Source organism: Dipodomys merriami, unplaced genomic scaffold (assembly GCF_024711535.1).
Source record: "Dipodomys merriami isolate MVZ:Mamm:240054 unplaced genomic scaffold, mDipMer1.0.p SCAF_16, whole genome shotgun sequence".
Lineage (NCBI taxonomy): Eukaryota > Metazoa > Chordata > Mammalia > Rodentia > Heteromyidae > Dipodomys > Dipodomys merriami.
Genome location: NW_027202937.1, coordinates 6,246,265 through 6,274,169, shown reverse-complemented (window position 1 = coordinate 6,274,169; position 27,905 = coordinate 6,246,265). Strand labels below are relative to the sequence as shown.

General features: G+C 44.2%; 1 protein-coding gene across 4 annotated transcripts in view; it reads right to left on the bottom strand.

Moving 5' to 3' along the window:
* The window catches only part of Kif6 (kinesin family member 6), a 250,021-nt gene that overhangs the window by 117,629 nt on the left and 104,487 nt on the right, over positions 1 to 27,905 (bottom strand). For all 4 annotated transcript variants that reach the window (XM_070023833.1, XM_070023834.1, XM_070023835.1 and 1 more), the window contains exons 11-12: positions 3,513 to 3,618; positions 2,669 to 2,804 (exon numbers count right to left, since the gene is read on the bottom strand). In XM_070023833.1, coding sequence (XP_069879934.1) covers positions 2,669 to 2,804; positions 3,513 to 3,618 — 242 coding nt within the window. The remainder of the gene's footprint in view (positions 1 to 2,668; positions 2,805 to 3,512; positions 3,619 to 27,905) is intronic.

The following is a 27,905-nucleotide window of genomic DNA, read 5'->3' as shown; positions in this document are numbered from 1 at the left end:
GACCCTGAGTTCAAGACCCAGGACCAGCACACAAATAAATAAATAAATACATAAATAAAGTGAAAAAAAAAAAAAAGAATCACCGCTACATACTTCGGGAAGGTGTCTCCGAGTTTCATTCAGACGACTTTGGTTTCTCTCTTACTCCAAGAACATCCAGTGTTTCCTTTGGGTTGCACTGCTGTCTTTTGTCAAGATCAAGTAGACTCATCTTCCAGGTTTTACAAAGAAAGATGGGAACACTGAGTAGTTGGAACTTGTCAGGAGCCGCTCTCAGTCACTGGTGACGATTCCACCGTAGCAGCTTGTCTACACCGTGGTGCTCAGGCACTGGCTCTGCTCAGCGCAGGGGTGTGGCAGGCCGGGTCTCAGGGGAGCAGACAGCCTTCCCGAGTGGCTGCAACAGTGAGGATCTCAATCTAAGTACTGATTCAGGCTCAGTCGCTCTCCCACTCTGACTCTCGGTACACCGCCATCTGCACCGTGAGTCTCAGACGCAGGGAACTTCACGTGAATTATCCAGTCCATAAATGGTGAGACCCAGCTTCACCCTGGTGAAGACAGGGGAGGGTGCGTGTCTCTTTCTCATGCTCATTTTTAAACACATATCTATGACCAAGCTGGGGTTGTTCCCTTTCTGTCACATCTCATTCGGTCCCACCTCTGTGCACACTAACAAGCCGTGAGAGAGATCAAGATGTTGGTAGGAGGATTTAGGGAAGAAGACACTAGACTAGGATCAGGGCCAGGAAAAAAGAAGCAGAGTCCAGCCTGGGTCCAGGGCCAGGCCGGAGGTCCAGGCTGGGGCCATCCCTGCGGATGGATGGGGTAGGAGAGAGGAAAAGGAATGTGGGGCGACAGCACTCACGGGCAGCTGTCATGGATGAGGACTGGTACGTGGGTGTGACTCCAGCCGAACCTCACGTTTCTGGCTGGACAACAAAGCAGCAGAGACCTGGGTGGAATCTGATGCCCAGGATCTGCTAGTGTTCAACTCAAACCAGAGACTGGAGTCCATCAGGTGGCTCGTTGAATTTGTTTTTACCTCTTTATTATGGGATCTCCATTGTGGAGACTATTTTTAGGCACTTTGTGTACCAGTTGAGCGAAAGCATCCTTTTTTTTTTTTGTCAGTTATGGGGCTTGAACTCAGGGCTTGGGCGCTGTCTCTGAGCCTCTTTGTGCTCAAGGCGAGCATTTTACCACTTGAGCCACAGCGCCACTTCTGGTTTTTGAGTGGTTAATTGGAGATTCAGAGTCCCACCAGGACTTTCCTACACAGGCTGGCTTCAAAACACACTCCCCAGATCTCAGCATCCTGAGTAGCTAGGATTACAGGCATAAGCCACTGGCACTTGGCAAGCTAAAGTATCTTTTAATAATTTTTTTTTAATGACCAAAAAATCTGTTTATAAGAAATTGGCCAAAATTGTGTTGTGTGTGTGTGTGTTTAAATGCTACCAGTGTCATGAATATGTTAAACCTTTAATAAGAACCTTTTATAATGGGATACAGACCTAAAGAAGTGTGCGGAGACTTGAGGTCTACCCAGGCCCAGGGGGCTCTTTCAGATGGGCCCGACTTTTCTGCAGCTGGAGCTACACCCACTCCATATGCAGCCTCCACTTTTAGCACCCAAAATACACAGTCTTTCAGAGCCAAGAAGAATTCTGTCTTGAACACTTATCTAGGTTCACATCCAAATCTGGGAACATTTGTAAGTGGAACCCATAGAAGACTGGCACTGGCTTTTAAATTAAAACAAAAGTCACATTTAAATCAATCTCGGCTCTTCATAAGCTAAATACCATTCGCCCTTCTTTTTTTTTTTTTTCAGGCTACCCTTGGAGTTTTTCACCCACACACCAGCCACACATTCTGGGCTGTGGTTAGCCTAGTATCCGGTCAGCTAGCTAAAGATAACCTGCTAACTTATTGGCTCGTGACTGAAGCAGAGAAAGCCCCATGGAGGAGTCAATTTTCTTTGTTGCTTTGTACGTCCCTCCCCCATGGTATAATTCATATTTTCCACTGTATTTGGTGTTGGTATAATTTGGGGAGGGGAAGGGAAAAAACCAAATTGTTTAAATAGGGATACAGATTGACCCATTGCAACAATGAGATGTACAAGATGTTATGTCGAAAAATGAACTTTACAATTTAGGCGGGGGTGGGGTGGTGGGGTAGTGTAGTTGAGGAGGTGGGAGGGAAGGGATGGGAGGGGAAAAACATAGGAGGAGGCAACAATGCTGAATAAGAAATGTACTCATTACCTTGCTCATGTAACTGTAACCCCTCTGTACAGTATTCTCACAATAAAAACTTAATTAAAATAAAAAATTTATATATTGCAACCTCCCCCACAAAAAAATATGTAATGCTAAGAGCTGGTATGAAACAGCTCATGAACTAGAAAGTTCTCTGTGAGAGTAAAATATGGTACCAGGCTAAAAATCAAGTCAAGCCACTCTGGGTTTTGCTGTAGGCATGCTTTGCTTTGCTGGCTGATGGGTGTGTTATCCTCCCTGGAAGGGGGCTGTGTGAATGGGAAGCAGGGAGAGGGTGCTGCTGGGGGGGGGTGACATCTATGGGTTCCCAGCAGGGGTGACATCTATGGGTTCCCAGCAGGATCGGGGAGAGAGTTCCTCCTAGCTTCAGAAAAGGATACTGATTTCGTTATCCCTCTGTTTGAGAATGTCCTGTAGCCTTTTATATTCCTCCTCTCTTGGCGGTTCCTGGCAGTTCTGGGTTTTGATTTCTGAGACTGTACTCTTCTCTGGGGTCTTGCTGTCCTTCAGTAGTTTCTGTAGGTGAGAGAAGAGGTGAGTGGCCATTCCTGGCTTCCAGAGCTCTGGGTAGCCCTGCCTCCTTCCCTGTACACACACAGGGCGTGTGTACTGCCCCCTGCCCCCGTGTCTTCCATCATTGTCTTTCCCTTCCACCTGCCTTCCTCACTACTCTTCCCTCATCCTATCTCCTCTCCTCTCAACTGGGAAATCCCTCCCTCCCCTTTCCCCAAGACTGCAGCAGTCATTTCACACTTATCATGTATTGCAGTCATTCTTTACGTATGTCTTCAATGGGGCTCACTTTGCCCACCCGCTACTTAGGCCATAGCAAATGTATCACAAAGGTTCATTATCTTCAAGGAGTATGATGATTAAAGCTAATGATATTTCCCCTCCCTCACTGGGAATGTTAAGCCGGGGGGCATAGAAAAATCAGAGAATTATTTGGATATCAAAATGCTGGAAAAAAATGCATGACACAATCGTTCTGATATCATTTGAAAACAAACGGTCATGGAAACATGGAACTCTTCCATAGAAGGCAGAGATTCATGGCAAAAGAATTACAAGCCATGGTATATGCTGATTTTTTTTTTTTTAAGTATGGAAAATATAATCTGAAGAAACTTCACTCACACCATTTTCTGAGTTCTAACTTTTCAAGGGTTGGTCAACTTGAGCATGGCAGGAAATGGTTTCTACCAGGTAAACACTTAAACTCACCTTTAAGTAATGAAAACAGTGATTAATTTTGCGCATATCGGCTCCCACTTCAAGTCTACCCTCTGGATCCTGGTCTTCCAGAAAGGATGTTATTAGCTTTTCCAGCCTAAAAACACACAACAAACAAGAAGCAAGTGTGAACTTGAAACCGGAGTGTATCTGGTGGCGTTGCTTGGTTGTTTCACATTCAAAGTAGAGGAGCATATTGTGTCCATTTATTCCTGGAAATAAAGTTACCTGGTTTGATTATATAAACGAAGGGAGTAAGCCAAGACCCAGAGAAACAAAGTCTGCATGGTTTCCTTCATTTATGGCGGATAGAATGTGCCTCTAAATCTATAAGTAAACACTCTGGGTGGTACGTAAGTGGTTGCAAATGAATTACCTCAAGTATAGTAGACTCTGTGGAGAGCTCAAATAGTATAATTTTTTTTTTTTTTAGAAAGACTAGGTTAGAGCCCAACAAAATCAGCACCAGGAAATGGGTCCTTCAAGACAGTGGTGGGGCCAAAGTGGGTGGGGTTGACGAATGAAGGGGGGAAGGTAGGGAGAAGGAAGTCAAGACTTCATTATATGTACCACAGAATTAAGCATGGGGGGGTGGGGGGGGCGGGAGGAGGGGTGTGAGAATGTTCAAGGGACGACTCTGATCCGGATGGGTTGTATTTATAAACTGCTTTGGACAACTAAAAGTCATAAAACTTTTTTTTTTTAATGAAGGGAAAAATCATGTGATAAAGGGCAATCTATCCCGATTCCATTATTTGACTAATTCCCAATGAATTTTCACACGCAGTTTTCAATATAAAAGCCATTAGATTTTTATAATCCATCCGTCCTAGTCAAGCTGAATTTCTTTGCCTTTGTGCCCGACTGCCACATGGCAAAAAAAAGTAATGAAAATCTTTTTTATTAGCTGCATTAACAGTTCATGCTCCTCAGCCACACGGGCACTGTAGAGACATTCTGTAATCCTTTAAACCATTTCTGGATGATTTCTAGTCTCCACAGTATCATGTCTAAAAATGTCCATAATCCCCAAAGTCCACTTTCCCCCAAGAAGGGGGCTTCTTACCAGATGGATAAAACAAAGCTGCTATACTATTCCTTTAGACCTGGGTTGTTGAATGTCAACACTAGACTATTGAGACACCATTTCAGCTCTGGACCCTTGAGAAGTCGCTTGAAATGTTCAGTGAGAGAAGGAACATTCTTGGTGGGGACCCAGGTCGTGGGCACTGAGCTATGACCTTGCTCAGGCTTCCTTATTTAAGTGGATAAAACTAAAGGGATTCTCATTATAACATCTCCTTATAACATCCTTTGCTCAATATGTTCTAGTATTCCTTTCATTGGATTTTCAAAGAAAACAGCTTTCAACAGGCTGTAGTGCTGGAAGGCTCTCATAGTATGGGGTTGAGGGGACAGAGCAAAGGAAGACCTCATTTTGCCTTTAAAAACCATTTGGCTTTTCTTAAGGGATTTGGCCTTTTAAAACATGTAGCATGAAGTTTTCAAAAGGCAAGTTCAGATAACAGCATTCGATTAATAACAATTATAATTAACTACGATCCTCAGGACACGAAAAGCTGAAGGCTGAGATTGTGCCAACAGGACAAGGACCAAGGAAAACTACACATGAATATTTTTCAGGGTTCATGTTTATTTATTTATTTTTTGGTAGGAATTCCACTGGAAGAACGATTCCCAGTTGGCTTAATGGTAGTCACCACAACAGTTGCTCTTTTTAGAAGTCCCTGGTCTGTGACAAATATGAAATGTGTTCTGAATCTCCTCCTCCACCTCTGACCAGTAAGAGAAAGGCCCAGATCTCCAGGGCCAATCACTCTTCTGGAAACAGTTCCTTTTAATAACAGTAAGGGGGGCAGAAAGCTCAGGGTTTTGGTGATACAGAGGAAATTCCTATGGAGTTTTCCTTCAAGATTTATCTCAGTAACACATATTTCCTGCATCTCCTCAAAAACACTGGTATATGATGCCTCAAACGAGAGCTGCAAAGCTCTTCTTCTTCTTCTTCTTTTTTTTTAAAGCTAACTGGGAATTTCAGCTTTTATTTACTTCTATTTTTTTAAATAGAAAAATATGATCTTTAAGTAGGTGACATTGAACAGAGCAGTTTATGAATACAATATATCTTGATCAATGTCACCTCTTTCAACATTCTCACCCATCCCTCCCCTCCCCACTCCTTCCTTCACTCTTCTTAATGTTTTGGATATACATTGGATTCTTGTCTGCACTTGCACCTCCCCTCCCCCAGATTCTTGATATTTTTAGTTATTTGGAATGATGAGAGGGAAAAATCAAAATTAAACTGCTGACTGGTTTTTCCCCTTGAAGATAAGGCCTATTCATAAGAATATGCATTTGTGGTCATATACTTCAATTTATGGATGTTTTTAAACTGTTTTACAGAGACAGAGACAGAGAGAGAGAGAGAGAGAGAGAGAGAGAGAGAGAGAGAGAGGCCGTGACTTTACATTTATATATGAAAAGCCAATGAGAAGTTCATGCTAAGAATGAACTTTGCTTTTTCCAAGAAAAAAAAATCCCTGTTTTAAAATAATGTTTACATGAGACAGTTTTAAAGACACACACGACATTTTATGAGCTCTTTTAAACTGTAGCGATCAAGCTTTTTGAAGGTTACAAAAATGAATTTTGTGTTTGTCAATCTAGAGTCCCATGTAGTCAACTGACTTCAGGGCTTGGCGAACAAGTGCAGATGGCAGGGAAGTGGCTGGCCTGTCTGAGGGGAGGCGGTGGCAGGGCTGATGGTGGAGGCCAATCCCCAGGGACCCGAGGTTGGCAGGAGAAGAGCCTGGGACATCTCCTCACCAAGCTCTGGTCCCCTGCACAGGAGGCCAGGACTGTGTGCTTAATCTCAAACTGGCAGCAGATGCTCTAGTTATGCGCTAGAGGCAGCTAATTTATCAATGCTGCCAGTGCATAGCAGGCCTTGGGCTGGGGGATAGCACTCCTAGAATAACAGCGGCTAGAAGGGCATTGGCCTGGCTAGCTCCAGGTGGAGCAGAGAGCCACAGCAGCAGCAGCAGCAGCAGCGGGAGTGGGAGCTGGTGTGGGTGAGGACATACGAGGCCCTGCAGACGCTTTGCTGGAGGCAGCTTCCTGGACATCTGGGTCCCGCTGGGTACCAGCCTGCAGGTGTTCATCGCAAAGGGAAGTATACACTGCCCCTGAAGCGTGTGAGCGGCCCCATCAAGGGTGAACAAGGAGGCCTGGGGCTCACTGCTGTGGCTGTGCTTCTCTTCAGAGGTCACCTTACTGCTTCTGTCCCTCTCCTCTGCCCGAGCCTGCTTTGTCCAGCTCCAGATGCAGGAAGCCTCATGACTATGAAGTCCTCAGCTGACCACACCATCACCCCCACCCCTGGCCTTGACGGGTCTGAAGCCCAGTGCTGAGCTCAGCTCATTCCTATTGATCCTGGCGGCTCTAGATACGCAGCCACTGCGGTTTTCTGTACTACAGGACGGCAGAGGCAGTGGTGATGCACCAGCACTCAATCAGTCTCTCCTTTAAGTCCAGCCATCTAGGTAGACCCCCCCTGCCCCCACCACAGGGTTCTACACTCCCCAGAGCTGCCCTGTCCCTCTTTGATTGACAGGGGACCATGCCTGGGCTCAGATCAGCTGCAGGAGTTGATGTCCTCAGAAGTGCTTTCCCCTCCTCTGCCTTTCTCCTTTTTTCGGGAAGGTTTCTGTGATCTGCTTGTCAGCTCCCAGCCTCTGGCTCATGCGGACAAGCCCTGTATGGTTGGAGTGCATGCTGTCTGATCTGAGGGTTTCTGGAACTTTCTCTCCCCTTGTCCCCCATACACCTGTACAGCCTGGGAGTTACTGATCCCCAATCTCCCCTCATGGCACAGTTCTGGCTGCCATTTCCACAGGATCCTGCACTGGCTCCTACACAGCGTGGAGGAGCTCATCCCCTCCCACACGGGGCCAGAGCGTTCCATGCCCCTCTACCTCCGTCCTCACTGAGCTCTTCCTGAGTCCAGGCCTGGCTGCCACCCAGTGACCCAGAGTCAAGGACCTGTTATCACCTTCCTAGAGCAGCCTGTCTGGCCCCACTGCCCCCTGGGAAAGACGGGCCAGCACTGCACACTGGCCAGCACTACCCCGGACTCCTCCTCTGCTTCCCCACCCAACCCTCCCTACAACAACCCTGTCACTGCCTGCAGAGGTGGTGGCCTGGCCTGGGGCACTAACAGAAGGGACCAGGGTTCTCATGCTAGGAATCTGGGAGGGCAGATCCCTAGGACAGGCTGGATCTCCTGTGCTCCACCTGCTCCCTTTAGTTCCATTCATTTCCCCTCACTTTGGGGTTCAATTTCCTTGCCAGCTCCTGGACGTTCCAGACAGTTCCTTAATTTGAAGGAAAATTAGAAGCTAGACCCACTCAGTGCTACAAATCTCTGAACTCTTTTTCTTTAGTCTTGTATGAAATTAAGTTTGTAGATAACATTAAAGTTTAGAAATAAATCTTTCTCAGCTGATTTCTTTAGCAAAGAAAACATTTAAATAATAGCTTTGGTTAAATACTCTCCCTCTCTCTATATACACACACACAATTCGATAGCTTGTAAGAGTTTTAAAAGATAGATTCAAAAGATTTTGCTATTTAAAATGCAAATTAAATGCTTATGGGTATGTTTACAGCTGATGACAAATTATTGTTTCTGTCATATGAAAAGCAGTAGAGAGCTGTTTGGAAACATGGTCAGAAGAAAATTGATGCAAATTGAATCACTGATTCTAATTGACTTTGATGTATTACATTGAAGATGGGTTTACAAGGTACAGATAGATCTATGATGCAATCAAATAACAATGAAGACTGTTTTCAACATAATAGGAACAGGATCACTAAATAGTTAAATCAGTGCTACAAGATCTACATAAAAAAAGAGTACAGACTTAAAGAAGGTGTGAAGAGGGACAAGTGCACACTGGAAGTCTTACGCTCTTGAAGGGGAGGATGCAGGATCAAAGTTTTTCAGGACATCCGTCCATAAAGCTTAGAGTAAATTCTAATAAAGGATCTGGAAAAAAGGAAATATACACACATATACAGACACTACTAATCAGTTTTTTAACGTGATTTTTAGGTGGAAGGTCTCACAAAGCCCTGAAATTGTATATGGAGACTCTCTCTCTCTCTCTCTCTCTCTCTCTCTCTCTCTCTCTCTCTGTATGTATATGTGTATACTCTCTCTCTTTCTCTTTCTCTCTCTCTCTCTCTATATATATATGTGTGTGTGTATGTGTATATACTGTGTATATACACACATATGTGTGTGTGTGTGTGAGAAAATGTTACAAACAAACAAGACCGCTACAGGTTTAAACAAAAAACCCAGCAAATTTAGAATCCATTTTTATTAAAATGCATACTTCAAATGTTAAAAAATGAAATAGAAGCCTCACAATCTTCAAAGCAAACCAATCTCCATAGCAGAAATCCTCAAATGGAATTTACAGGTACTTGCATGACTTTCCCTAAGGATGGCACTTGGGAAGAGAGACCGACCTCACTTGTGGTTGGGTTCTGAAGTGACATCCACCATGGAAATCCTAAGCTATTGCTTCTGTTGCTTCCAGATGGGTTTGATCTGTGAATATGACCCAATTACTTATTTTATGGTGCTGCTTAGCGGTCGGTGGCCATCCCTGCATTTGTTTAATCCATCCTTAGTGCAGACTATTAGGAGCCAGGTGTTAGGCATTGGTGTGCTTTATTATTTCCACACGTGCACATCTGTATACCGTGGGCTTTCTCTAAGTGGTATTACACATCTAAAACCATAAGGAGAGCAAACATCGGCTTCAGGAAGTCTTAAAAAGCATATCCATCTCTGTGTGTATGTAAACTTCTCCTGTGAGAAAAGTTAGTGGGGAATGCAAGAGAAGAATGCAAGCAGTCTTGCATGTGAAGAGGGTCTTGTTTCCCTACGTGAATAATTTCCTGGAGCTCACAAAAGCTAAGAAGCCCAGAGCACCGAGGAAGCAATACGTGACAGCACGTTCCTAGGTTCAAACTAAAGACTTCGTGATTCAGATGCAGGGGCTGGGACTTCTGATGAATGAACTGCCAGGCCAAAGGAATCCAATGTGTCAACGGAGACCCAGCAAATAGAAAGGCCATTTGTGTCTCGTCCTTCTTCATTTCATTATCTGCTTTCCACGTCCATTAATTTGGACGATTAGAACCCAGCACAGTTAAGTTTTAGGAAAATGAAGTATTTGTGAAAGCACAGACTAAGTCCTGAGAGGGAGCCAGACCTTGTTAATTGTATTAGATAACTTTCTAAAGAATCCAAATGTTTCCACAAACTGTTCATGGATAATGAATACAAGGTGTAGCCCACGCTCTTCGTTTGGGTTTTAATATCTTTAAAATGTAATGTCAGGACCAAAAACACTTCGTACTGAAGTGGAGAAACTTCATCTGTAGTGAATTATATCTCATGAATGATTTCAGAGATCTGATTTCAGAGAGGGGGGCGGGAGGGAGAGATACATTAGCCATTAATGAGCTGTGAGGTATTGAAACCCCAGTTAGGTTATTGCTGTGTAGCCTGCCATTATTAAGTGCCAAGAATAAGGATGCCTAGGAATTAAGACATGTGAATTCAGGAGCACATTAGCAAATAATGTGTCCATTTTTTGGAAAAAAGATTGCCTGATTAGTTGGGCCTCTGCTCTTCAAGGCAGTGTGAATTAACTAAGTACTGATCATACTGTAATAAATGTATTCCTCAATTCAGTAGATTTTAGATACATTTTAGAAAAGCTATAAATTTAGAAAAGGCTTAAATTTCCTACTGCATTATGGATCTTAGACAGGCAATAAAAATTAAGAATGTGCTACTGCATTCATTTATTGACTTCCGAATCGTGATCCAGGTGCTAATATATAAAGATCCAGGTCTATTCGCTTAAATTTCCCCTGCATTTTTACCTTAAAAAAATGGTGAGGTAGCTGAATTGTGGCTCTAGCCTGTGATGCTAGCTACTTGGAGGTGAAGATCAGGAGACAGGGGTTCAAGACCACCCTGGAATGAAAGCTGTTAAACTCCATCTCAACCAATGACTGGGTGCAGTAGTACACGATTGTCATCCCAGCAACCAGGGGAAGGACAAATAGGATTGTGGCCCCAGATGGCCAGGGTTTAAAGTGACCTTGCCTCCAAAAGGGGCTGGAGGCATGGCTTTGGTGGTAGAGTATCAGCACAAGGTCCTGAGTACCACCATAAGTACTGCTCACCTCCACTCTCCTACTCAAAATCTTTAAATTGATATTCAGTGGTACTTTTTCTTTTTTGGTTGGTTGTAGGGTTTGAACTCAAGGCCCAGGCACTGTCCATGAGCTTTTGTGCTCAAGACACTTTGCGTCACAGCCCCACTTCCAGTTTTCTGGTGGGTTATTAGAGATAAACATGTCACAAAGCCTGCCTGGACAGGCTTTGAACCACCATCCTCAGATCTCAGCCTCCTGAATAGCTAAGGATTACAGGCATGAGCCACCAGTGCCTGGCAGTAGTACTTTTCGAAAAGACATATAACTACAAATATTACTCTGTTTACCTTTTGAATAAGGAAACCAGACATACAACCTTGCTCCTATTGATCCCTTTATCTCAAGCATTCTCCTGGGGCAGCTCTGCTTTTCTAAATCTTTAGCAGACACCTCTAGAAGCCATCTCTCTGTCCTTCCTAGTCAAAGGTAATTTCTGTCCCCTGTAACTACCTCTGTCCTCTCACTCTGTCACCCCAGTACTAAGTACCTCATTCTGTATAGTGTCTAGGTTGTGCCCTACGGAAGTCACTGGGAAAGCACTTTCTTCGTCAAGTCAAACTCTCTAAAATTTCCTGCATACTACAGATCTGAGCAGTGGCATGCTGCAGTAGAAAGAGCATGTAAGGAACACAGTCTGGGTACCATGCAGCAGCAGCAGCAAACCTCTGTGTAGTGAGAGGACAAGCAGAGGCACTTTCGGATCGGGCAGAGAATTCACCCTCAGGACTACAGCAAGGATCCACATTTCAGAACCAGAGACAGCCCAGCGCTGGTGGCTCACACCTGTCATCCTAGCTACTCAGGAGGCTGAGAGCTGAGGATCATGAAGCCAGCCCAGGAAAGGAAAGTCTGTGAGACTCTTGTCTCCAATGAACCACCAAAAAGACCGAAGTGGAACTGTGGCTCAAGGGCTAGTGTGCTAGCCTGGAGCACAGAAGCTCAGGGACAGCGCCCAGGCCCTGAGGGCAAACCCCAGGACCCCCATCCCTCAAAACAGCCACAAAAACAACAGCAACAAAAATGGAGAGCAGGGCTGGTGAGGGCACACAGGATATTCCTGAGTCCCAGTTCAGGACAGACCACAAAGTACAAACCACCTAACCCAGCCTCAAAGCCTCCTCATATGGACAATGTACTCCTAAACATAAAATGAATGATGCGAGTACTAAAATAAGGACTGTTTAAGGGTGGAAACCCGTGGGAAGGGTAAGAGGAGAAGGTAGGGTATGAATATGAAAGAAGTACTTCGTACACACATAGGAAAATAGAACAATAGAATCATTCTATTTATAAATAGGATTTACAAATAATAAAGTTATTCTATTTTCTTTATACACACGTATGAAAATAGAACTGACATTAAACAGGTAGGGATCACAAGGAGGGGGTCAATTTGGTCACAGTGCATTATACGCATGTATGGAAATGCCACAATGAAACCTTTTTATACAACTAATATACACTAAGAGAAATACTATCCTAGTAGAGGATTAGCAGCTAAAAGGAGACCTGCACATTAAGTTATTAAAAAAAAAAAACACCCTAGACAGCACTTGCAAGTAATAATTACGAAAATGGCTCTAAGTCACAAAGAGGCTTTCAAGAAATGAACACGTTTAGAAACCAGTATTCCGTAATCTTTGCTTTCCTAACTCCGGTGAGGAAACTCCACGCTCTGGAGGTTCACAGTCCAGAGCAGCACCAGGAGAAGCGCCCGGGAAGGCCCCAGGAAGGGCAGAGTCTCCCTGGGCATCCCCACAGAGTGTAACTTAGATCGTGTGTGAGCAAGTTCCCTCCTGCGGTGGTCCCAAGGTTCCTCCCCAGCCGTCAGTGCTGGCCGCAGCCAGGCAAGTTCAAAGGCAGCCCTGTGAGGATGCGTCTTTGTGAAATCCATGGTATTGGCTGAAATGCATCCCCCTTCTCCCCCCCCACCCCACTCCCCCCTCCAACATTTCTGCTGCTCCTCTTTGGTTGATGATAACAAAGACCGAAGGCACAAACTTTGGGCAAGTCAGTCACTTGACCCATCGGGTAACTAACAAGAAAAATTAGGATCTATCTGTGTTTTTTTTTTCTTAGCAAATACCTCGGAAGGTTAGTGGCCCTTTGACTACTTGAACCGTGAGGAATTTCATTATTGGCAGAGACCCCTGAGTTTTATCAGCTGTGGCTACTTCTACATAAATGGCCTGATATTAAATCAAGCACTGGTTAGTGTGCTGACTTCTAACACACCCAAACGGAGCCAAGGCAGTGGGTGGTTATTTACTTCATGGCCCTGTTCTCTGTCTTGCTTCAAGAGCCAATCCCTTAGATGAAAACGGGCTCCCTCCCCCTCCTCAGGGGGAAGATAAGTCCTTTCCTCATCTACTATCAGACATCCCAGAAAAGACCATCTCTTGCAGTAGCAGCAAGAATGAGAACTTGACATTGATAAGATAGGCATAGTCTTGTCCTTTGCGGATGCTTGCTGGTTATCTGATCTCTAAAGCCCATGGTTGAGGAACACAACTGAAAGGTGCTAAGCAAGGGGAGGGGAACACAGGAGGGAAAATCTGATCTCACCACTAACTGTGGAAATGATGTACCAGGCAGTAGCAGCTACCTTGATATGAATGATGTCAATTTTTGAGGATGGCAAAAGTCATAAGGACCTTCAGTTAATAATGAGCCTATCAGGTGCCATTAGGGAAATTGGACATAAAGGACATGAAGAGAATGAAAGCTAGCTTGAGGAAAAGTACAGAAGAATACTCAGTCTCAAGCCATCATTGACTTAGCTTAGCTTCTTGAGTTGGGTAGCTAAAACTAAGATTATTTGCTGGGCCAATCCAGGTAGGCCGAGAGCCTTTCCTGAGGTTGTCTGCGCAGATGTTTAGTTTTTGTTTTTTGCCTATACGATGTGAAGGCTGGCAATAAACCTTCACCTCAGCCGGGCGCTGGTGGCTCATGCCTGTAATCCTAGCTACTCAGGAGGCTCAGATCTGAGGATCGAGGTTCAAGCCAGCCCGGGCAGGAAAGACCGTGAGACTCCTATCTCCAATAAACCACCAGAAACCCGGAAGTGGCACTGTAGCTCAAGTGGTAGAGTGCTTGCCTTGAGCTGAAGAGCTGAGGGACAGCGCCCAGGCCCAGAGTTCAAGCCCCACGACCGACAAAAAAAAAAACAAAAAAACCTTCACCTCTACAGAGAGTGGGAAAATGCCAGACGAGAAGGGCTTTGGATGTTTGGGCATGGATGAGTGGGGGCTGGAAACAGGAGGTGCCTTCATTTGGGCAATTTCACATTTTATTTTGCTGTGCCTTGTATCGGAGGCACACCGGAGACTCAGATTTACATGTTATTTGTAGACAGTTCTCTGCGATGTTGTGCCTTAGTTCAAGCATCTGCCACACTGCCATGTTTAACAGGCGTAGGATTCAAAAGAGGTAGAATTTACTGCCAGTCCTTCAGGAAGTGACAGACCCAGAGTTCCAGTTTTCTGGGCAGCAGGACCATGGAATCGAACAGAAGAGAAAACCTCAACACTTCTCAAAAGCTTCTTGAAAGGGGACAAGACAGAGACAAGCTGTTCCCTCTGAACTCTAGTTAGCCCAGGGGTCTGTAAGCAAATGAGATAAAGTAGAAGATAGCCCTCAAAGTTAGATTCCTAGTGCATACAAAAAGCTCTCTCCTCAAAAAAACCCAAGTGAACAAACAAAACCCTTCTCCATGTCAACAACAAATCTCAATTCAATCCATCACACTCATGTTACATGTTCTGTGATGTCCACCACCAATTTTATAATAGATGCACGTATGTTTAAGGCAGCCATGATATAGATGTTGAGACGTGAAATTTCAAAAATGCGAAGCATGTCCAGCCTTGGGAGGGAAAGAACAGAGAGTTCAAAATAAAAACAACTGGGCAGTACCTGAAAGAAGCATTAAGGTATTAAAATAAAATATTCCTGCTGCCCTTCTATAGAGAGATGCAGAGAACTTGTGCCGGTAGAGCTCATGAGAGGCCAGAAGAAAGAACAGAGGTTTAGATTCCTCATTACCATGTTAGACATAAGGGAAAATGGCTTCTCCAGGTTCACCCTAGCACAGAGTGTCTGCATGGTACTTCTGGCATGTTACTCATTCACTCAGATTTGGGCATGTCCACACACATGTTTTCTTCTTTATGCCTTTTTAAAAAAAGGATTTCTACAATGAGTCTATCTGACTTTTCTATGTAGCCATGTTATATCATATAAACATATATACACATATTTGTACAGATTCGAACTGTTCCGTATTTTAGGTTAAAAATGAACGTAAAGTTTATGCATCATCAGATGTCTTTATGACTCAGGCTGGAACTTTATCTTTGAATTCCCTAGCATCTTAAATGTTTCAGCAATTTTCTCTTTTCCTTTCACTCAGGGAAAAGGTGGAACTCTGTTATGGTTAAGAAAGGGGCCAGTAAGATGCAAAGGAAATGGGGCCAAATTGGAAGCATTTCATGAACATTCCATCTGAGCAATTTATAGCTTTCGTTTTGCTTAGCCTTTTAGATATGCAGTTGATATCAACAGTATATGAAAAGCTCCAGTCCAAAACAACTGATTAAAGATAGACAATATATGATAGGCTTAATATAAAAATACAAATACTATAAAAATAATTTAATGCTAAAATTCCAGAAACAGATGTAATTTAGATCACAGAACCAATGATGTGTGTTGTGCAATATTTTTTCTATATGCTGAGAGAGACCATTTGCTTTTAATTTAGTTAGGAAGTTTGATATAAAAGTGGAGTTAACACCAAAGGGCATTTTTTTCCCCTGTTGTTCATTAATGAACAGATATGCTTTTATCCTATCACTTGGAGGTGTAAAATCCTCACATGACATTAATCCTTTTAAAGATCATTTTAGTTTTCTACGGAAATTTTGGACCACACAGTCAGGTAAAACAGTCCAGGAAAAAACCCACCACACGTCTAGTAACATGTTTGTATTTGTTTCACAGGCATGAGTGTATGTACAGGCTAAACAGAGACATTACAATAGACAGTGAGAGAGTAGAAGACAATTTCTCTTGTCAACCCATCTATCAGTGAGGTAGATTCCTCATCATCAGGAAGAGCTCTGTCACTGAATCACAATCAGCATGGCCACACTGATGGAATGCCCACGGGCCAGGCATTGTGTCCAGTACATCCAATGAGTTAGCCCTAGAAACCTTGTTATGGCATAATGAGGAAGGTACTGGCATTACTTTCTGCCACAGGTGAGTGACTGAGAGACACAGAGATGGTATCTGCATATCTGTGACTGGACGATGGAGGCTCCTGAGGCGGCCATTTTGGCATTTGCTAATCTCCAGATTAGAATGCAATATTCTTGACTGTTGGTCATTCAAATATATTTTCTCTGTCTTGACTTAGTGACTCCAAACAGAGTAAAAAAAGAGTTGTGTGGTAAATTCTGAATATTTTAGAAAATTCCTCTACCACTCAACACTCCATGAGATCAAGTTTGGTGCACAGTGCATACCCAGCATGCATGTTGAATCTAATGTCAGAAGGTGCTTTCTGCCAACAGAGACAGATTCTGAGCATCCTGGAGCACTCTCACTAGAGGGAAGTGAGATGGTTTATGGGAAGAAACTGGAGAGGATACAAGAGCAGGGCAGAGCATAACTCCTGCTCAACAGAATATTTACTGAGCCCCTACCATGTGTTGAGTACCATTTCAGCTGCCAGAGATATAAGGTGAGCAGCTATGAGGAGTCCTGGGCCACAGGAAGTGAACACATAAAGTAGGCGAGTTTACTGGCAATGGACAGCCAAACATTGAATGTGATGCTGTCGCTATGGAAGAAAATAACTCAGCCAAGATAAAGAGTATATTTTAGATTAGCTGGTCCAAGAAGGTCTGTGGGACAGGAGATGCTTGCGCAGGGAGGGGAGGAAGAAGTGTTTTGGGGGAAGTGAGGGGAAGAAGTCAGGGTGAGGGATGGCTGCAGTTCTCAGGAAGAGCCCTGGAGAGTGAGGAGGTGGCCAGTTCTAACGGGGAAAAAGATCTCACCCTTAATGACAAGAAATTAGGCACAGACTCTTCAAGTTTAATTTTGTAATGAGCAATCTGAGTAGGATGGAGTGGAGTTCAGCCATGTTTCCCACAATTTCCAAAAGACTGTTCAGACTTTGAGTAGGCTTGATATTCTGTCTGTCTGTCTGTCTGTCTGTCTGTCTGTCTCTCTCACATACACATATAAACAATCTTTAAGGTACAGTTTTCCACTCCCTCTACCTCCACAGTGAAAGATACTCCTAGATCACAATAAAAGCAGTTTATCCTGTTGAAGATCTTGTACAGCATATGGCATAATTTTTTTTTTGTCAGTTATGGGGCTTGAACTCAGGGCCTGAGTGCTGCCCCTGGGCTGTTTTACTCAAAGCTAGCTCTCTACCACTTTGAGTCACAACCCCACTTCTAGTTTTTGAGTGGTTAATTGGAGGTGGTTAATTGGAGTAGTTAATTGCCTAGGCTGGATTCGCACTGTGATTCTCAGATATCAGCCTCCTGAGTAGCAAGGATTACAGGTGTGAGCCACTGGCACCCAAGCTATGTCATGATTTTGAAACTTGTCTTTTCAATTAAAGCCACTTATAGACCAGTGACAATAAATACAGAAAAGATAAAACACTACTGACTCAGAATCACATACTAACAATAGACTACTAAAAACAAAACAAAACAGATTGGTATCTCCTTTATCCCAAGACTACACTAACTCAAATATTGTTTCATTTCATTTCTAAAAGAGCCTGAGAGTCACATTACAAGACTTCCAGATACTCTGTTGATATGTTTCAAATGATATGAGATGGTCTTGATTTGAATCATTCTGCTCAATACTTTTTGGAACAAGTTATCAAATTTTAGGTTCACGAGGGCCACTCTACCTGAAGCTGTAAATAACTGGTTTTCTAGTTCTCATCCAGTTGCACACATATTGAGGAACTGAATCTGATTAATTTTTTATTAGACTAGCCAATAGAAAAAAAGTTGAACTGCAAGTTGAATGTGGGTAGCAATGAGTTTTCCTGAAGTCGCCTTTAAATGTTTCCTTTAAAAGTATGAAAACGTGGATGGGTTTGCTGTATGTCGATTCCTCCCTGCTTCCCTCCTCTTCTCCAAATCCCACCGGCATTCCCGCCCAGGCCTGGATCACAGCGGGGCAGAGCCATCAAGGATGTGTTCCCATCTTTCAACACCAAATCCAGCATGGTACCCACCGTCCAGTCACAGTTGCTTCCATCGGGAAGAATGACAGCGGATACAAATCTGTTTTGTTTTGACTGATAGAAAAGGGGAGGATGGAAGAGTCTCCCTTGGGGTTTATTTATTTGCATGTATGTAGAAGGCTTAGGCATCAAGGAAGCTTTGCTAGTACAAATGTTCCCTTTTAAGCAAATTCATGCTTATGGACTTTATAACACTGTGTTTGGCCTTACTATTTTCAATGTCAACTTATTTAATTTTACAAAGGATGACTTTAGGAAAAGAAATCTTATCAGATAGCAATTTCCAAAGAAGCCCAGACACAAGGCAAAGGCTACTCTCTCTTTGCCCTGTGGTATAAGGGCTCAAGGGTCACCCACTGTCCAGCCTGGAGGGACCAGTGACCACAGGAAGAAAAACTAGAGACTCCTGAATACCGAGTTTAAAGGTTACCCCAGACTATGTACCATTTCCCATTTGGTGAGATGGATAACTGACCAACAAAGCCAATCACTTGTTCAATGAGGTGTTAATCTGCAAGGAGGGGCTCATCTTAAATTGTGTAATTCCAGGTTTATAAGCCAGTCAAATACCTCCCAAGTTTCTCCGGCTGGGATTTCTACATAGGGTTTGCGGTAAGAAATATTCACTGCATATTCTTTGATGGTGTGCCACAAAATGACACAAGTAAAAGATGCTATGCATGCTCATTTTGAGCAAACATAGGCCCTGCTCTCAAGTAGCTTTCAGTAGGGCACAGGCACCTCTGAAGCAATACTAGGTACACTATAAACAGAGACAAGAACTCCAGGGGAGCTCCAATAGGTGCTCCCTTTAGCAGCACAGACTCTCAAAGTGGAAGGATTCCAAGAAGGTTATCCTGGTCCTTGTGGAAGGATGACACACAGAGTTGGGAAACTTTCCATCAAAGAGTACAGAAGATATGAAAATGTGTAGCATAGTCCTGTTTTAATGGGGCTGCACGCTGGAGATGGCTTCTTTGATAAAGAACAATTGGAACTGAGATTTGAAGGTAAGTGGAGTGTGTGTGTGTGTGCGCATGTGTGTGTTGCCATCAGGTAAGAGGGCACAGGAGGGATGAAAACAGGAGAAAAAGGTTAGATGAGGCAAACATTAGTAGGCTACATAAAGGATTTTGCTTTTTCCTAAGAACAAAGGAAATCACAGAAGAGTTGTAAGAATGAAATGATCAGATTTCCTCTTTTAAAAAGGGATATCTTGGGCTGGGAATGTGGCTTAGTGGTAGAGTGCTTGTCTAGAATGCATGGAACACTGGGTTCGATTCCTCAGTACCACATCAACAGAAAGTGGTAGAGTGGTAGAGTGGCAGAGTGCTAGCTTTGAGCAAAAGAAGCTCAAGGACAGTGCCTAGGCCCTGAGTTCAATCCCCAGGACTGGCCACAAAAAGGTCGTATCTTCTGCTGCAGAGAGGATTTAGGAGGGGGTCTGGGGAGACTATGGTGAGAACACTGGAAAAGATGACAGAGATTTGGCACAGTAACAGCATGTGGTCAGACTGAGGACATATCTTGAAGATGGAGTAACAGGACTGGCAAAGGCCAGTGCACTTGGGGCTTTGGGGTATGAGAAAGAGAAAAGAGTCTCAGGTGGTTATGAGCTCCCAGGCACGGGCAACTTTAAGGCTTAGAGACACTGACAAGGGACTATATAGTGGCTTGGAGCAGGTCTGGTGAAAAGTGGAGGCATTCAGTTTGGGGGTACATTTAGCTCAGGGTCAGCTGTCAGGTAGGCAATGGAATTAATGACAGCAGTTCAGAGAGGAAGGGGCTAAAGTTGGATGTCAACTGAGATAGGGATGTTGATGAGATTGTCTAAGAGAAAGTACAGAGGGACAGGAGAAGATGAGATTGGGGAACAGTGCCTCCAGGGATGTCAACAGGAGAGGAGAAAAACCCAGCCCAGGACGCCAAGGAGCAGTCAAGAGATGGGAAGAAAACCAGAGAGCAGGATGCTTCGGTAAGCAGACAGCTGCTGAGAAGTCAAGAAAGACAGGCTGGAACAGGCCTGCGCAGAGGCCATCTGTGGAGGCCATCCACGCTAATGATGACAGGTAGATGTGAGTGTGCTGAGGTGTGAATGGACGGGAAAGAAAAAGATTCAACAAGAGCAACTTCTTGGAGCAGTTTCGCTTAAAGGAAAGGACAAGGAGCAGGAAACTGAAGGGGATTTGGGATAAAGAGAGTCTATTTTGGTTTTACAGGTGGAAAATATTGAATCCATCCATCCATCCATCCATCCATCCATCCATCCATCCATCCATCCATCCATCCAGCCAGCCAGCCAGCCAGCCAGCCATCCACCCAACCTCCCAACCTCCCATCCATCCATCCATCCATCCATCCATCCATCCATCCATCCATCCATCCATCCATCCATCTATCCATCTACCCACCCTCCCATCCATCCATTCAGCCAGCCAGCCATCCACCTACCCTCCCATCCATCCATCCATCCATCCATCCATCCATCCATCCATCCATCCATCCATCCATCCAGCCAGCCAGCCAGCCAGCTAGCCAGCCACCCAACCTCCCATCCATCCATCCATCCATCCATCCATCCATCCATCCATCCATCCATCCACCCACCCTCCCATCCACCCATCCAGCCAGCCAGCCATCCACCCACCCTCCCATCCATCCATCCATCCATCCATCCATCCATCCATCCATCCATCCATCCATCCATCCATCCATCCATCTACCCACCCTCCCATCCATCCATTCAGCCAGCCATCCACCCACCCTCCCATCCATCCATCCATCCATCCATCCATCCATCCATCCAGCCAGCCAGCCAGCCAGCCAGCCAGCCACCCAACCTCCCATCCATCCATCCATCCATCCATCCATCCATCCATCCATCCATCCATCCACCCACCCTCCCATCCACCCATCCAGCCAGCCAGCCACCCACCCACCCTCCCATCCATCCATCCATCCATTCATCCATCCATCCATCCATCCATCCATCCATCCATCCATCCATCCATCCATCCATCCATCTATCCATCTACCCACCCTCCCATCCATCCATTCAGCCAGCCAGCCATCCACCCACCCTCCCACCCATCCATCCATCCATCCATCCATCCATCTATCCATCCATATGGTGCTTGTATGGGGATTTGAAATCTCTAGGCCTCTCACTCTCACTCAGCTTTTTCTCTCAATGTTGGCACTCTACCACGTGAGCCACTGCATCAATTCTGGCTTTTTGGCGGTTAATTGGAGATAAAGATCACAGATGTTCCTGCCTGGGTTGGCTTTATACCTCGATCCTCAGATCTTGGCTTCCCGAATAGCTAGAATTACCAGAGTGAACTATCTGCACCCTGACTTTGTACTAGTAAGAAGGTCCCAGTGAAGAGGGAGAGGTTGAAGGTGGAGTGAAACTAAGAGATCCAGTGGGGTTCCTGAGACAGCACTGGAATTGGGGGGGGGAACAGTTGGCAACGCCAGCTCTAGACAGGAGGAGGAGCACTCCAACTGTGAATGAAGGAGTGGTGCTGATCGAGGCAGCTTGGCCTGTAAGCATGGCAGTAAACAAAGAAGGTGGAATTCTGCTCAACTTATGTTTGTAGAAACTGTGAAAATGTATGCTGGGTGCTCCCTGGGTCCTCTGTGTTGCATATAATCAAAGATAGATTTCTACTTTGTGCAGAGGAAAAATCCCAGGACACAGGTGTGATTTTGTGGTGAGTTTTATTCAGTTTGCATGCTGATCCTTGATCTTGACTTCAGTATTGGGTCAAAATACCAGTCACTCCAAACGCTAAATCTTAGTCATACTTTATCTTATCATATGCCCCCCCCCAATTTTCCAACTTTATGATGATCTGTTTCAAAGCTAGGGGTTTTTAGTGGTCTCTGTTCTTTAATCCTGTGGGTTTTTCCAGCTACCACATAACAAGGTTTCTCAGATTTGTCTTTTTCTCCCATCCTCACTGTCCCCTCTCACGCCTCTTCTCAGCATCACTCCAAATCTGATGGCATCATCTTCCTTGTGTCTCACTCCAGCTAATTCTTCCTGTTTCTATGCAAGCAGGAGTCCCAGAAAATTACCATTTCCTGAGTTTTCAGTCACCCTACTACAATGGCGGTTCCTATTTTCCTTTTCTTTGAGTTTTCTATTCGCGCTCTCACACACTTTGATTTTTTTCTTCTCTGGTTGTGGGGTTTGAACTTTGGGCCTGGCTGCTGTCCCTGAGCTCTTCAGCTCAAGGTGAGCGCTCTACCGCTTGAGCCACAGCACCACTTCTGGTTTACTGGTAGTTTATTGGATATAAGAGTCTCACAGACTTTCCTTGCCTAGGCTGGCTTTGAATCATGATCCTCAGATCTCAGCCTCTGAGTAGCTAGGGATTACAGGTGTGAGCCACTGGCGCCTGGCTTGCTCTGAATTTTTGTTAGGTATCTCTCTTTTTTTCCCCCACAAGCATGTAAGTTCCACAAGGGCAAGGGTTTTGTTTTATTCATTCTTGTATCTAGATACATTTCCTGTATCTAGAACAGGGCTTAGAGCACAATCAACAATGAATGGACTCCAAAATTCCCACATCTAGTCATCACTAAGCAGAGTATGAGCTCCTCTAGGTTTGACATTCATAACGTGAGGTTACTATCTATTTATCTATGTATCTATCCATCCATCTATCTATTTTTCTATGTATCTATGTATCTATCTATCTATCCATCCATCTATCTATTTATCTGTCTACCCATCCATCCATCTATGTATCTATCTATCCTTCCATCCATCCATCCATTTATCTATCTATCTATATCTATCTATCCATTCATCTATTCATTTATCTATGTATCTATCTATCCATCCATCCATCCATGTATCTATCTATCTATCCATCCATCCATCCCTATTCTGCATCTCCTCCATGGCTATCTCAGGTTCCTGCCAGGCCAGACTCAATCCAGATCCTCATTAGTTTGTGCTTGCTATATGCACGCTCTTACACATACAGCTTCAGGCCTTGTTCCCTTCCTACAGATCTCATCTTCTGTCTCAGCACCCTTAGTAGAATGGCACCCTCTTGTTCTTGGCAGTCGTTAAGGCTTATTCAGTTTGCTCCACGGTTTCTTCCACCTCTGAAATCCTACATGCTTTTATTGGGGGGTCAGTTGTGGGGCTTGGATGCAGGGCCTAGGTGCAGTCCCTGAGCTCCTTTTGCTCAAGGCTAGCACTCTATCACTTTGAGACACAGTGCCACTTGTGGTTTTTGGGTTGTTAATTGGAGATAAGAGTCTCACGGGGACTTTTCTGCCTGGATTGGCTTTGAACCAAGATTCTCAGATCTCAGCTTACTGAGTAGCTGGGATCACAGGCATGAGCCACCAGCACCCAGCCCTACATGCTTTTTTAAAAATCATAGATAATGAGTAAGTAATGATTAAACCACATGCAATTAAATGATGTTAAAATTTACAGATACAGAGTGATATCGTAACTCTAGTGCAGAGATGAGGATCAACTCTCACTTTATATACACAAGGAAACTTAAGTCTAGAGAGTCACTAAAAAGCTAGTAAGTGTAGATTTAGAACTAGAAGTTGAAAAATTGTGTATCCATTTATTCTTTCCACTGATATATTCTCTTACTTATAGTTTCATTTATTTGTTGGTACTGGGGTCTGAATTCAAGGCCCTGCACTTCCTACGTAGGCTTGGAACCACTTGAGCCACACTTCCAGTTTGCTTTCTGTTTTCTGTAGACATATATATGTGTATATATACATGTGTGTATCTCTGTATGTGTGAGATACCTCCTAACTGTAATCCCTTGCAACTACTTTTTGTATTTTCATACCAAAAAACCTTCAAAGCACCTATTAAATGATCAGTATTGGTAGGTACTCAATAAATTTAGACCGAAGGACTAATTGATTTGCATAAAGATTTCTTTTTTTTTTTCTGTTAGAAAGGAACCAGACATTTAGATGTATCCGAACATTCTGGAGCCCAAGAGATCCAGTTCAATTTCATTTCAGAAGTAAAATATTGCTATGCCAAAAATATTCCACTGAGTTAGATTTGGGCCAGGATCTAATGCTTCTAGCCTAGCCAAAGATCTACAGGCTTGATATTTTACCAGAAGAACAAAGCTGTGTGTGTTTAGAGAATCAATCACAATCAAATCTTCACCCAAGAAGTTCTGTGTAAACATAAACTTGGCTATACGGCCTCCATCCAGCTGTCTCTTTTCAAATTTACCCAGCCAAAAAAAAAAAAAAGATATAAACTAAAAATATCACAATAACTGGAGGATGACAGTTGAAATCCTCTTCAATTAAAGCATCCAAGTCAATGCAACAAATATTTACATTAACAACTAGAATGTTGGGAAACAGTTCAAAAATTTGAGAGGACTGGATATTAATAGACAACTGCAAACTGCCCAGTGATGCTACATGAAATTCCTCACGTATTATGAAAAAACCTGTTCTCTCTCTCTCTCTCTCTCTCTCTCTCTCTCTCTCTCTCTCTCTCTCTCTCTCTCTCATATACTAGGACTTGACCTCGGTGCCTCCAACTCAAGGCTGGAGCTCTATACTTACAACTTTTTTGCTGGTTTATTGGAGATAAGCGTCTCACAGACTTTCCTGCCCAAGCTGGCTTTGAACTGCAATCCTCAGATCTCAGCAGTGATTACAGGTATGAGCCACTGGTGCCTGGCTGAAGTATCTTCTTTCTGATGCCCTTATACCCTGCTCACCATGAGACTAGGAGCCAGCAGGATAGAGCAGTGGATGAGTGCCAGGGATCCCTGGATGCTCTATCCTGTGCTGCTGCAGGACTTGTCTTCTCTCCAATACCTCTATCCCCTCCTGCACTGCACCTGTGCCAGGAGATCCTGATGCTGCAGTCTGGGGGGTGAGTATGGCTGCTTCAGGGACTCATAGGACAAAGTACAGAGCAATGGTATTGAATAACAGTGCCCCATGTCAAGCAAATTTTTAGTTAACTATCCTGCTTTAGGATGATAAAAGAGACTCTTTGATAGATTAAAACTTAGATTGTGCTAACATGTAACTTTGCTAATTATAACAAAACAAATGGCAATAACAAATCCACAGGGCCAAACACTTCCCTGAATAACTCCTACTGCAAGTATGGATGGGCACCAAGGTCACTGTCTTGTGAAACTCCATATTGCTCTGGCAGGGGAAATGTGCCTGCTGCTTGATGACAGATCAGGAAAGGGGGAAGGTTCTGCAGTGCCAGTACTGGGCTTGAACTCAGAGCCCTGGTATTGTCTCTTAGCTTTTTTGCTCAAGGCTGATGTTCTACCACTTGAGCCACACCCCCACTTCCAGCTTTTTGGTGGGTGATTGGAGACAAGAATGTCATGGATTTTCCTGCCTGGACTGGCTTCAAACCATGATCCTCACATCTCAGCCTCTAGACTAGCTAGGATTACAGGCTTTCTGTGGTTGTTCTTTTAGCTCTGTGAGTTCTCATTTCTAGAGTTGTTGGTAAGAAGTTGTTTTATGTTAGATCCTTGGCTTTCAGCACTATTTTCATGACTAGTGAACTTGGACTCTCTTTTCTCTCTATATATTTTAAGGTTCTAAAATTTTCTATACTAGGACTATAGTTTTTAGTGCTTGATACCTCATCTTGATGTCTTATGGCTTATTTTTTTCTTTAGTACTAGAACATTCTCACACATCATTTCTTCAACTATTGGCCATCTCTGTTTTCTTCTTTATAAATTTCTATTTATTAGACATGGGTAAATTTAGAATGATTATTTAGAGCCTTTTCTTTTGAGCACTTTTCTTTCCTTGGCAGCATTTTGTACTCTGGAAGAACCATTTAGTCCTCATCTTCCTAGCTCACTAATTTTGCCACTTGTTTTTTTTTCACTCTACTATCAAACTATTATATTCACAATGACAACGATACTCTTTTTGCCCCATTTCTGAGATCTTTCGACTCTGTATCAGAGAAATCAAGCCCAGTTGTTGTTTCCTAGATGTAAGCCCATATTTTATTGTCCTACACATATTATTTTCTTGCTAAGGCTTGGTTCTGGGTGCCTGCACGTTGGGGGTTTCTCTTGCTCTTGTCCTTCTGACTGTTGGAAGCCTCTATCTATCTATCTATCTATCTAGCGATCGATCGATCGATCGATCTATTGATCTATTGATCTATCGCCATTCCTGGCTGTGAGCTCATCTTTTCCAGACTCCCTGGTGTCTCGGTGTGGACAGCTGGTTTCGGATGAGAGGCTAAAGCAGCTCTCGCTGCTCATGGTCCTCTCGCTTTCCCATGGGGAGAGAGGCGTGCAGGGCTGAAGGCAGCAGCTGCCTGGCAGAACCTTTCTTGGTCCTGGAGCCTTCCCCGTGTCTCCATCCTCAACACCTGGGAGGAGGAGGGCAGTGGCTCACACCACGGCAGCGCTGGCAATGCCTGATGGGTGTTCCCGGCCCTAGGGGCTCCAGGGTTCCTCCACTTCCAGGCGTGAAGGCTAAACGTTACCATGCGGAACCCTTTTCTCTGCTCATCTGAGCCCCCAACTTTCACTGTCTCAAGACTTCCTAGAAACTTCTAATCCCTTTTCTAAGTCTACTTCCTCCGTTTAGGTATGGCTGTGGATCCATGCGCTTCTTTACATTCTTTACACTTATAATTCTCTAGACTTGATGCAGCACAAATGTACTTGGTGTCCTATCAAAAATCATCACACGGGAACTCTTACCCATAAACCGAGCTCCTTAAGCCACCAAGAGAATAACACAGGAATTAAGAGAAAGCACGGGTACTTTCTGTATGTAAGATGCTGTTTTGATATGACGATGGGCTGAAATCCAGTTTCTACCCCTTCCCTATTTGATCCTGCATCCCAGGAAACTATCCATTCCCTGGCTGCTTTATCAGCTCACTTGGGGGTAAGCTCAGTGGTGGAAGGCTGGCATGGGGAACGGAGAGAAGTCAAGGGCAGTGCCCTAGACGAATGTCTCCAAGACCACGCCTGCCCAGCAGCTCCTGCTTCCTGTCCCACTGTCCCCCCCACCCCAAGGTCCTGGAGCAGACACAGAACTTCCACTGTCATTCATCTCTAGAGCTCTGCCTCACTGCCTGTTGAGCATCTCAGAAACGCCATCCTCTAGGCCCCTGGTGTCCTCTGAATAGCTTCCTTCTGCTGAAAGGCCTAGAGTTGTTTTCTTTTCCTGGATGGATCCTGACTTGAAGATCAGAATTTCAAGGAGATGGTTTTCAAAGATAATAATAGTAATTCCTTTCTATGAGGGGACAGGAGCCCCCCCCCCCCGCCCCCGCCACCCCAGGGAAAGCAACCCTCAGCTCTGTGCTCTGAATACTGAGGATATCCCAAGCGATTCCAGAGGACGATATACAGCCCTTAAAAAGGTAACTTTGGCAATATCATTTCACCTCGGTTGCAAATATGGCACAAAGCAGTTTTGTACAGGAAGCCTTAGGGACCCATCATGTTAGCAATGCTCTAGAGTTAGGAAACACTATGCTGGAGGAAGGAAAGCTTTGAGCCTGGAGGGAACTTCGACAAAGGCATTTTCAAGTTTTAGCCATCCCTGGCAGGCAGAGGTACAGTAGCGTAAAGAGAATGATTATCTCTCCCATTGACTATTTTCCCTGGTGAAGGAAGAGTTAGGTGAAATAGCTTTGCTTCTTTAGGAAAACTTAGGGTAGTTCTTTCCCCCCCCCTTTTTAACCTTGGGTACTTCTATTTCATATTCAAAAATAAAGG